Consider the following 13,006-nt stretch of genomic DNA (forward strand, 5'->3'; position numbering starts at 1 on the left):
GACTGCTTTGAAGCTGGAGGCATGATAGCACAATTTCCACCTTTGGCATGAATGCCCAGAGACATGGGAGAAGCTGCAGACAAGGTTTTCAGAAACAGCTCATTATTGCTTTACAGTTCTCCCAAAACAAAACGTAGAGACAAATACTGTGATGCTTTCTTCAGTTTCCTACCTCACTGTCATTGCTGTCAGCATGGAAAGCAAATATGTTCTATTGATTGTTATGGACTTGTGAAGGCTTATGGAGGAACCTGCCTGAGTGGGTATTGCGGGAGTTTCTGCTGCAGCTGCTGCTGGAAGGCCTAAACCCAGTGTCCACCGTGACTGTCAGCCTCCGACAGACTAAACACCCGCCGGCGTCCTTTCCTGCCAGACCTTACTAGAGGGAAACACAGCCAGAAATCATACAGAGGCTTCAACAATGACACAGGGAAGGGAAACTGGAATGGAGACAAAGGATAAATGTTAGAGCAGCAACAAGAATAAGTGACAAGGACACACCCGTAACTGCTGGTATCTTGAATACAATCTGACACCACACCAACAGCCTTCTATGTTTGGGAAATACTTCCAAAGCTGGAAGCATTCACTGTTTAGAAATAAATGAATTTATATGAATTTAATGTTTTGTTTCCTATCTGAAAATGTTCCTAAGTTTGGGCTATGTTGGCAGTACCAACAGCACTCACATCAAGGAGGGCTGGCAGGTATTTATTTGCATTACAATCTACTCACCTGCTTTAGAAACTTTGAGAGAAGTTATTCACCACAAATTCTGGTGACACAATTATTCTCCTTTCCCCTGGCCACAAGTTATATGCAGTGCAGTACTGTGCAGGTGACAATACTTCAGACCATTCAGCCCTGCTATTCTCATACCCAACAACAGCACTTACATTTGGTTTATGATAAAACCAAACACAGGGTTTGAAAAGATAACAGCAGTTCAGATGATGATGCTTGGTGCATAGAAAGTTCCTAGAAAAGAAACTTTCTAAGAACAAAAGTACTTCCTCACCTAGTCAGAAAATTACTACAGCTTCACAGAACAGGAGGTCAAACCACATTTACATTACTGATTATAGAGGGAAGAGATAGAGATGGTTTCAATAGGAAGGCAGGCACTGCTCTTATAAGCTCTCCAAGCTTGATTAATCACCCTCTCCTTCAAATGGAAATTTAATTTTACAGACTGGAATCCAGTATGTTCTCTGCAACAAGGGACAGCTCAGTAATTATTTTAGATCTTTAATCATCACTACCTGCCAGAAGCACAAAATACAGCTTAAGTGGCACAGATTGGTGCCTTGTGAATTCCTCATTACCTATTGCTCTGATGTAAACATTTTCTTAAGTACTGAAGCCAATTGCTTTTAAGAAGTTAAGACAGCTTAAAAAGTAATAAAATACAGCACAGATGACATTAATACATTCATAATTCTGGAAGACTGCTAACTTACAGTAAGAGAGCTTCTATATCTAATCCTTGGCATATATGAAAATAAGCACTTTAAAAAAGTGTACAGTTCCTGCAGGGGTAGCCAAGACATGACTGTATTCTAAGCTCTGAAACTTGATGATTAAAACCTGTCTAATGAGAACATTTCTACCTTATGCATAGCAACATTTCAAAAGCACATGATAAATAAAAAACAAAAAGTAAATACAAAGAAAAAAACAACCTGATAGCAGCACTTGCAGAAACTGATACTGATTTTTCTGTCTTGCTAAGCATTCTGCTTTCTTTAAAGGATGATTTCTGCCTTTTCAATTTTAAAGAACAATCTTGTAAAGGGCTAAGCTTAACCCCCAAACACTGCAAATGGGGGAGCTGCCAGCCTTTAAAATATCTGTGCCATAAGGCAGTATGACAACTACTACGTAGGATAGCCAATAAACTTGGTAATCATAGGTGTTTATTTCACTCATGACAAAGCAACTGATGCAACACTGTGGGACTTTTTGATGTGGATATGAATGATAACAAGTATTAAAATAACGTAATTTTTCCCTGTGACACATTTTTGAAAGCTATTTTACTGTTTAATCATCAATATATCCTGTATGTTGTAACATTTTCTCTTAATTAACATGCAATTTCTCATTTGTTCTAATCTATCACTGTTTTATGTAAAAATTGGCGTCTATGTTCCAAATCTTTCCTGAAACAACCCTGTGAAGATTTACAAGTATCATCTCAAATATATCAAACCCTGACAGTTTAAATATGTCAATAAATTGTAGCTTAGGACATTATAATCACAAGTTCACAGAACAAAAAGCTGTGTGGTTTAGGATGTTGCTCTTAAGGAAGGTAGTTGAAATAGTTTCCTTGAAGTCCAGATAGGCATCTCCCCTCTATCTGGTCTGGCCTTCTTGTCTGAAGTTCCTGAGCAATCCAGGATGCTTTTCATGCTCAACAGCTTGAGCAGGTGCCAGAACAAACAGGGGAGCAGGGAAGGAGGGGCAGAGAGGGGCACGCACATTTGTGTGTGTGTTCAAAATAGAATGGGAAATGAGATGAGTCAAATGTGACAGAAGGCAGCAGCATTCAGGGGCTACCTTGGCACATAAAACAGATTTTGGTAACCGCTTGCTGCTCAGAGACTGGTTACTTCCTCCTCAAAGGAGCTACTTCACATCATGGAAGTCACTTTGCTGAGAAGCAGAAGAGTAAAGGCATTTTAGTTTCAACTGTCCCCAAGTGGTTAGGCTAAGGGAAAACCACTGCTTTACACAGAAGTGGGTGAGTACCAACAATTGTTTCCATATCCCAGCTGAGTGGTCAGTATAAACTGATATAACACAGACTGTGCTTATCACACTGTCACCTACTTCAGCAGAACTCTGTTCATGCACAAGCCCACAGAACAGCCACCTGCACATGCCAAACAGACCCTCACTTTCACACCACGTTCTGGCAAGTTTCCACTACAGATCACAATTACATGTAAGTAATACAAAAAGGAGAATATTCAAACTCGCAGTACACTGGTCAATCAGTTAATGCAGAGACACTGATGCCAAGAATGATACTATTGAATGGACACTGAGTATTGGCAAAAAGTGTCAAAAGAACCCTGGGGGTTGGGGAAAACCCTTCTTACACTCACACCTTCCAAAAGACCTAGCTCCAGGGATTTCAGAATTCTCACTAGTCTGTAATAAGGGCCTTGAGACACCATCAGACACTCAGCCACAGGTTTTAAACCACTACTTGTGTTCATTATTGCCTGCAACTACACTAAACAGCTTGGTACAGACCAGGGCAGCAGCACTGAAGAATTATGCAGACTTATTACTTTAGTCTGATTTTAGGAAGTTTCTGTGCATTAATTTAATGTGCATTCTTTTAGAAAGAAACTAAACTATAAGATATGCTGCAACTATGTACCAAATACACTTCCAGCACTAATAGCAACATATTAGTCTGAACTGATCACTGGTCCTTTGAATAGCCACATACATGGCAGGGATTCTTGGTCCTAAAGGTCACAGCAAATATGGTCCAGCAAAATCCCTAAACTACATGCATGCACCTCAGTACCAACTGTGCATTATCCTACTGCAAAAAAATACCTGCTCATGCACATAAAGTCACTGTCTTCCTCTCTGTAACTGCCCTCTGAGGAGAACAAAAGTCACCCCTGGAGCAGGTTAGTGCAAGCTGCTGATTCGGGACTGAAGCAGCTGCTGCACATTGTCAGGTTAACTTCCTCTGACTTGGCTGAAGGTGACTGTGCCCAGTGGTAGGGCACAGAAGTGGATCCTCACAGCTACATTTGCTAGAGCATCACATAAAAAAAAAAAAAAAAAAATCAAAGCACACCCAAAGACAGTCTTCCTGCACAACACATGACATTTTGCACACACTTTATGATTAAGTCACAATGAAGGCCAAGTAGAGCAGTTCATGCAACATAAATGGTGAAGTGCATACTGACACCAGGCACTCCAAAATACTTCTCTTCTGGTTTTAGTTTGGGTTTTTTTCATTTTTATTCTTATTTTTGTGGGTGAGGAGGATAGGGAAGAGCTTGGGTTTATTGTTTGTTATTGGGATTTATTGTAGTTTTTCTTTTTTTTTTTTTCGCAAACCAATGTGCAACCTCCTGTCATCAAGCTCTTTAAAATGCAGGAAAAACAAAAGGTATTTTATATTACACAAATGCCAACGCACTGTGTAAGCAGACTGCAATTTTGTTGACTACAGTCTGTGAGTTTACTTCAATAATTCACTATCTTTTTACACTTGATGAGTAATTGTATGTTCTGGATCTATGCCTTTTTTCATAAAAGCCAGATTATATGTGCTTGAAAGACCTCAGTCTTAAACGAAGCATAGCCATGGTTGATATTTTTGTAAACTAGTTTGAATTGCTTATACCTACAGAAATAATACAGATTCTTTATTTTCATTTCCTTTACCAGAGTTTTTTCTTAGCCACTATTGGTAAGAACCTGTAGTTGCATTTCTCTTTCTGACCATAGAGGATTCAAATAGAGCAAAGGACACTGTACATGAGCCTTTTTACACTGCTAAGGTGAAACATGTTATCAAATTAATGTTTTCTTGTAGTGCCAATCTAGCCTGAGAGTTCTCAGAAATGACAGCATTTCTCTGTGCAATGACTACATATAACCCAGGCCACAAAGAGACTGGGTAACAGCAATCACTTGCCAACAGAGAAAATAAAATTTTGAATAGATGGTATATAAAAAAAATTCCAAATTTTATTCTGAAATTGCACATATTGCAGGACTATTTTGACTGTATGTTAGTCTCTCAAGGTAATAGACGCTTTTTCATCTAGAATCTGGGGGCTAGAATGCTTTAAATATTTATTGTGCCTTAACTTCATCAGCACCCTTTCATGACCCTTCCCAGCAATATTTCTTGCAGGGAGACTAACTTTAAACATATAATGCACATTGGTCTGCTGACACTGCTCCCTGAAACCTAAAAACACTCAATATCTAACAAAGTTGCATCATTTCCTGTAGGACTACAACAAATTTTAGATATAGGTGGGCATTCAAAATAAAGGCAAAACGGCATGCCTTAGAAGGGGTAGCCAGAACAACCCTCTCAAGGAGTGATCAACATTGGAAGTGACCACTAAAATGAGGGCTTGCTTGAAAAGGTCTTGAGAATCAAGTTACCTCTATTGTTTTATAACCAAAATGAGGTAGAGTAGGTCACTTCTAGCATGAAAGCATTTCAGGATATACCCTTTGGGACCTCCTTGTCTAGTCTGCAGCCTGAGGCTTTGCCTCACACAATTTACACTCAGAACAGACACCGTTACAAAATTCTCTACAGATACTACATAAAAAGGAAGAATAATGCAACAAGAAGCTCCAGTTTAAGCATACCCACTAAATATACTGACCAATGCAAACACATGCAACCTATATTTGTGAAAGTTACACTGCAATTCTATTTCTATTGCAGCCTCTTCTGTACCAATGAAACAGCCTCCTGAAATGTGGAGGTGTTCAGCCACAAGAGTGCTATTGCAAAAACTTTACGATATTAACATCCTAAATAACTATTTCCAAATATTTCATATTTGGCCCATTGTTACAAGTTAACTTGAGGATCAGATAAACACACAAAAGAAAAGGTCACCCAGTTAAAAAAAGATGCTTCATGTGGAAATCAACTTATCCACTATGGTGGAAGGCTAACAGCTTACATTACAGATTTATTCAAAGCAATACTTCAGTTAAAACAAACCACCGACAAAAAAACCCCTCAACATTCTAAACTGTTTGTGCTTAGGAGAGAAGTCAGACAAGCAGACATTATTTCACCACTACTTAAAAGTCTCTACTGAAAGAAGTCAAGTATTTAGAGTTCCAGAAAGCTGAATACATCACTGCAATTTATACCACAATTTACTTTTAATTGGCTTAGTTGATTAAGTGATCTAAAACCATAAAGCCTAGTCTTTTAATCCAACAACGCAGTAACTTAAATTTTACAATAAACTGCTCTATATCCCTTAGTGCCTAGGCTGAAGGTGGTGAGTGAATACCTGCTGGGCTCTGAGCAGCAGAAGGAGTGGACGTCGAACTTGCAGTCACTGAATCACAGCGCCCTGTACTGCCACTGCCACTGGAAGGGGATGGTGACGAGAGTGGGGATGGATTGTGCTGATTTATGCACTGGGCTACAGCAAAGCCTGCAAAACAGGACAGCAAAGTTTACAAGTTAAATATTATCTTGAAAAAGTTAAGGTGCTGAACAAATTGGGAAAGGGCAAAAGCAAATCCTGTATCAAGGTGATGCAAACCTCATGCAGTGACCCAGAGGATGTGCCCTCTCCCACCTTCATCCTGGAAACCAGAAAGTCTGAATGTACCTTACTGAAAACAGGCTACAAGTGCTGATCAATGAATAAGGAAAGAGAGCTTAAGGGATTCAAAGCATTTTACAACTTAGAGACTGCACAGTCAAAACATCGAAACTCTTCAATTTCAATATATTCACAGGTCACAGACCTTAACATAAGGAAAATAATTGTCACAAGCAAACAAAAAAACCTCTTGGATAGACGATCTACATTTTTTACTAGACATAACTCTAAAAAATTTTAATCAATCACATCTAATGCTGGCATTGAATTTCATCCAGCCTCTCACATATGAAGATTTCTCCAATCTGAAGACTAGAAATGTCTATACAGTGTCCGACAGCACTTCTTAGATGAGTCATCTTCTGGCTTCTAGTGTAATACTTCTTCAATCTCTTTGCAGTGTAGCATCCTTTTCTTTCCTAACTACCTTGCATTCATTCCTTTCTCCTTCTCTAAGTAAATACCTATATCCACTTCTCCAGGTTTCAATAGCAAGCAGCTTTTCAGAAATTGATCCACTTCTTACAGCAAAAGAAGCGTCACCATGGACTGTAGGTCAGATGAAGTACACCACTTTTCTGCTTCTGGAGCTCTCTTCCCTTTCTCCCAAGGGAAGAATGCACAAGTTTTTTTGGCAGTCCTGTGAATTACTGAAAGTAGCCACAATGTGGACTATAGAACACCTAACAATACTCTAGTTGCTACCTTCACATAACAGTCAACACTGAAAGGGAAAGTATCTGACAATCAGGTAAGATAGAAAACACACCACACAGTTCTTTTTCCTTTTATATTGGGAATCTCCCATGGCAGCGGATGGATGGCTCACTCAGAGAATCTCCTATACGGGGAAGGTGCTGGTGCCGTACAAATCACAGCCACCCAAAACTCAGCTTAAATGGACATGTTACAAAAAGCTCTGAAAGCTTTGAAATGTGGATATGCCAAGTCAGGAAAATGCTGTTAGCAGCAACACACAGGCTGTGCTACAAGTGAAAGGCTGTGCTACAAGTGAAAACAACAGTGATGAAAGCACAGAAGAAAGCTCACAAACATCTGTCCTGTTAATAATCTGACTTGATCTGCAGTCCCACCTCCTACCTCCCACGCTTACCAAAGAACTAGACTCAAAACCACTTGCAGAAATACAATGCTATCTGAATTTCTGTAGCACTGAAGCATAGTTTTAGTTAGGTATCTAAATGTCACTTTTACCAAGTTAAATTACAATTCATTGTGTTCAAGATGAACACCTCTTGAAAGAACTAAATCACCACCAAGGCAGGAGAGACCTCTTCCAGTGAAAAGCAAAATATTAGTAAGGAGCTAATTATCCTACAAATGTAAATAAATCCATGCATTTTATTTCAGAAACCAAACTGATTGATCTTCTACAATCATTTAGGTAAGTTAAACTGAGGTTATACATAGTGACGCCTGACAGTCTGCAAAAAGTTAATCACAAACTGAACCACCTCAAATGTGAAAGACTTCCACATGCATCACTGGCCCTGAGTGCTATAGTTTTTAATCATAGAAAATGTACATTAGATTTTTCATACACAGTTCGTAGTTTGAAATACCAATTAGGATGGGGAAACAAGGAATAACCAGTGGACTTGCAACCACAGAAGTAAGGCAAAGCCTGTTAATGTGAATGAAATTAAGAACAGTTCCTAAAGCCATGGAATAGAAGAGCATACATCAAGACATTTAGCTTCCCTTACAGTGTTGGTAAAAGCCACACCCATCCAAAGCATTCTATATCCACAAACAGTTTGCACTTCAAGGGAGAAGAAACCTTCCACCCTCACCACAACAGCAGAAAACAGTAAACAAGGTGTTCCATGACTGTCATAGGGAAAGCTGGCCTGATTTAACAGGATTGCCAGCCCAAAGCTCCTGCAAAACAGCACTCATGGATTCATGTCTTTGGGAGCATTTGCTTCAAAATGACCTCAACGTATTTTCTCTCCCCAAACAACTGCAAAGGAAGAATTTTAAGTATGCTAACAGAAGCTAATTTAGGTAGGAGGGAAAGGTAAGCCTAAATTATTCAAAACACTGTAACTGGGAAACTGACCAAGAAAAAAATTGTAATCAGGAAACTCCTACAGGAAACATTTGCAAAGAAAATGTGAGCAGAATTAATCATAGCTATAAAACAACAGTTAGGAGGTTCATCTGATGATGACAGGAATATTAGTTCATACTACACAAAGGGTTCCAAACCTATGGATGATATTTTTCCTTCAGACTTTAAAATTAAGATGATTACAGCTTGCTTGCCATGCTAATGTTAACAAGTTTTTCTCCTATTTTTTCCCCCTCAAAACCTTATCATCATCTACTAAGATATTAACAATAGATAAAATATTAAGAGAAATCTATTGATTCCTTTTGCTTTTCAAAATAAACTTAGTAGGTAGGCAACCACACTTGTTAAAATATTTAGACGTACCTTTTGCTGGAAATCGTTAACATTTCCCTTAAGACACACTGGGCATATAAATCTCAGAATAGAGCTGACAGTTGAAACTAATTCTTGAGTTTGCTTGAAGAGGAAGTCATTATTTATTTACTTTCAGTAGTAGACCTTTGTTTACAGGGCCCCTACCAAATCTGCTAGTTTCTTTGAAAACAGTGTAATTCTTTATTTACATAGATTGCTTCACAAGTACAATACATTAATACATAGCTAATACATGGTGAACAGTCCAGCCAGTTACACTGTCCCTAAAATGCTCTAACATTCTAGCAAAAGTTAGTTACTTAAAATAGACCTTGGAGTATACTTACAGCCATGACTTCATGATGATAAAATTTATTAAGTGAGGGACGTTGCTTACATTATTTTCTGCTGAGAACTGTCCAGTCCAGCAGGAGATAATCACAGCATGTCCCTGCACTTGGACAACTTGCACTTTTCATTGTGCTCAGGGGATGTTCTGAAGCATTGTCTGTGACATTCTCATCACTTGTCTTGCACAAAATCCAGTTTTAAGCTGTAAGAATCCTCACCCTCTTTCTCCCAGACACCAAGATTTTAACATTGGACTGTGGAACAATGAAGGAAACTGAAGCCCAGTTTGGTAACAATAAGGAGACACAGAAGGTAACTGCAGGCTCTGTAGTGACACATGCAGAGCTTTATATAGGCACTATGAGAGAAACCGCAATGAGTTTTCTCAAAAATTCTAAATTCATTGACAATAGGTATTAGGGAACTGATTCAACAGTTAACAGACTGAAATTTGCAGGAGGAATGAAAACATTTATATGACTGTTAATTTCTTAAAAACCATGCTGGATATACAGCACTGACAGCCAACACAGTCCTAACAAAAAGTAGTAATTAGTCTTCTAAAAATGTTGCCAGAAAAACAGCTCTGTTTTAAATCTAAAAAGGATATCATCACCAAGGGAAAGCATAATTTGATTCTTAAAGTACAACCAAATTAACCGACTGTGTGAGTTCTGCAGAACTCAAACATCAGCTGGAGCTGTAGCAGTAAGAAATGAATACATGAAGCCAGTAATTTAACTGCAACTTGTTCCGCAATTTTTTCAAAGTCACAAAATTCTCCTCTTGAAATAAAAATCATTGCAAACCTGATTAAGAGATAAGCACAAAGAGATTCCTATAAAAATCACTAGGAACAAGGAAACCTTATTCATTCCTCAGCAAAGATAAGAGAATAAACACACGTTTGATATTGTTTTGTAATCAGATATAAAACAGGATATCAACCCATTTTTATTATACTACTACCTGTCATAAAATGCATTTCAAAGATGCAGTACTTCAAATACTTCATATTCTGTGCGCCATTTCTACTTTGTGCCAAGTAAAAGCTTCAAAATACTTTTCCCTTTGGATCTGCAAGTGGAAGTGTACATTTCCTGGATTCAAATAAAGTATGTGGTTGCTTGAAAAGACTACTATGTTGCATCATCCCAAACATTCCCCTTCAAATTAGTAGATGAAGTCATTAGTTAGGAACACAAGTGCACTCTCCTTAGAGAAAGCTGAAATAGTAACTCTGGACTCTTTACAACCACACCTTTTCTGTGGAAGTCAGGTCAAATAAGGAAAACACACCCCTCACACAACATACACTTGTCTTTGAAACACCTGACTGACAATACCTATGGTTTTATAATTTCTGTTCCCCATTCAAGACTCAGGTAACTGAGGTCAAATTTAGTCTTAAGGCAGTAAAATATCTGCATTCTAAGTAATTTGAGTTCTGTTTATTTGAATTCTGAATAACATTTAAAGAGAAATGCTGAGTTCTGTGAAATTACTGGCAGCAAATAGTAATGAGATATTTTATATAATACAGCACAATTAAGTACTTTCAAGCAGTATGAGATTTCCCTTTAAAATTACTCAACCCAAAAGGAAAAATGTCACCATCTGGAAAAGAATTTCTGCAGAGAAGTCAATTTGTGAAACAGACAATAAGGAGACAAAAAAGCAAAGAGCTCATTTATTTAGAATAATTTTTTTAATCCCAGTTCTAAGATAAAGTTTTAGGAGTAGCTGTGGCCCTTTTCTGTCTTGCTCACTTTGAGGGAAATGAGGCAATGCACAGCATTCCAGCTGTGCTCACAATCCAGCATGGATACATTCATAACCAAATTAAAGGACGAAATATTCACAACTGACTGGGACTGGTCATAGAATCTAAATGGGAGGTGCTGGACTGCAGCTCCAGAGCTGTGCCCAAACCCGTAACTTCAGCTGAAGGCTGAACAGGAAGATCCAGATGAGTTGCATAAATACTGAGTATGCAAAGCATGATTTAATCTAACTTGATTTGTAAGGAAGACAAGATTAAGACATCTGGGGAAACTGCCATGGAAATAATCCTCACAACATAACCAGAATACACACCCGGGTATTACTTGTTTCTCTCTGAGTAAATTTTGCCATAAGCCTCATCCTGGAGCTGTGTTTTCAGGAACAATACACTTTTTACTGCTTGTACATGTTACAGTACAATTTCTGCAGATAGAAATCACAAAGCAAAAACTACTTGTTAATGAATGCTAATCTTACCTGGGACTTTGTCAACAGATGCAAAGACAGAGCGCTGCACTGTTGGGTCACTGCTCCCACGCCGGGACTGGTCATAGAATCGAAATGGGAGGTGCTGGGCTGCAGCTCCAGAGCTGTGTCCAAAACCCATAACTTCAGTTGAAGGCTGAACAGGAAGATCCAGGAGAGCTATGTTTAATCACAATTGATAGTTTTTGTTACTCAAGTACATAAAAGGAAAAATGACAGTTTGCTTAGAACCTAAGACTAAACAAGATTTTAACATAATTTGCTTTCATTTGCCTCTTAATTATGCTTACAAATGCACTGACAAACTGAAGAGTCAATGCTTCTGGCAACCTTTTCTACATTGCTGTCCACACCACATTCACACTAGGGAAACCTCAAAATACAGTGGAGAAGAAAAAAACCCCAGGATTACATGAAGCCCCTTGCACTAAAAATCCCATAGAAGTTATTAACAATAAAAAAACCCTTTTGTTTTTCCCTGCAGAAATAAAGTAATTCATCAGTTGCACTGGAGCACTGCAGAAAGCTATTTAAAGGACAATCTCCTTAAAAATGGAAAAAGAATGTCTTTGCATTACATTCAACCTAAAATTTTTAATATCAAGTAGAATGCAATATCCTCAAACTTGCTTTAATTTTTTTTTTACATGAAGCAAGGTATAAAAGTGTGACATATCCACTATATAAGCTCAAAATTAAATATGAAACTAAATCTATTCCTTGGAAACTCAGTCCTGGCTTAGAGCTTTCTGGGGCTCACCACTCCTCAGTGTGCCTCAGCCTGACACTACAGAGTGACTTGCAATGACAGCCAAGCCTTGTCTCCCAGAATCACTTCAGGACAAGCACTCACCTGCTATTCTCTGCATTTTGGTGCGCCGAGCCTGGATGCGGCCTTTGGCCAGGCGCTGCTTGGCGATGATGCAGCGAATGTGATCTGCAAAAATAAACGTGGCCTGCAGGATGGGGAAGGGCTTTGAATGAGGGCTTGAGGCAGGCTTGTGAATTATTATGTTCAGGGCTCTGCTGTCATCCTCTACTCCAGTCACCTGCATATCCTAAAGAGAAGCAGAATGCAAATAGTTAAAGAAAAAGTAAGCTTTTCTAAGCTACAGGTTAAATATCAACATTGAAAGAAAATACTATGAGAATGTTCCATTAAAGCTCTTACTAAAACAGTGTCTGCGTTAAAAAGCCCAACAAAATAAAACCAAACCAGACTCTGCAATTTGCACAACTTGGAATTACTTCTTCAGAAATCAGTATTCATAGAGATTGAGTTAAATTATTTGAGCATAGCAAATTTTCAGGAAATACAAACAGCAATGATTAAGGCAAGAAAGAGACAAATGAGAAACATTTCCTTAGATAAGCACAGATCACTTCAAAATTACAGTCTATATCCTTCTCTACCTGTGTAGGAAAATCAGAACTCAAAGTGAGTTCGTTAATTTGCTACTTGAGTAAAGTGCTTGGAACACGATCCTACCTGGGTGTGACTTCAGTGTTCAAATGAACACAGCTCATTCCTTAACAGTACGTTAAGGAAGTTACCCCATCTGCAATTGTG

General features: G+C 38.5%; 1 protein-coding gene across 4 annotated transcripts in view; it reads right to left on the reverse strand.

The window, feature by feature from the left end:
- Positions 1 to 13,006, reverse strand: part of CLEC16A (C-type lectin domain containing 16A) — a 59,237-nt gene that overhangs the window by 6,986 nt on the left and 39,245 nt on the right. For 2 of the 4 annotated variants that reach the window (XM_021538011.4, XM_085591737.1), the window contains exons 20-22: positions 12,290 to 12,494; positions 11,428 to 11,595; positions 6,042 to 6,188 (exon numbers count right to left, since the gene is read on the reverse strand). In XM_021538011.4, coding sequence (XP_021393686.1) covers positions 6,042 to 6,188; positions 11,428 to 11,595; positions 12,290 to 12,494 — 520 coding nt within the window. Of the gene's footprint in view, positions 1 to 255; positions 380 to 6,041; positions 6,189 to 11,427; positions 11,596 to 12,289; positions 12,495 to 13,006 lie in introns of all 4 variants that reach the window. The other 2 variants (XM_085591738.1, XM_077786840.2) reach the window with 2 other exon arrangements.

This window comes from Lonchura striata, chromosome 14, assembly GCF_050655825.1.
Source record: "Lonchura striata isolate lonStrDom1 chromosome 14, ASM5065582v1, whole genome shotgun sequence".
In the NCBI taxonomy this organism is placed as follows: Eukaryota; Metazoa; Chordata; class Aves; order Passeriformes; family Estrildidae; genus Lonchura; species Lonchura striata.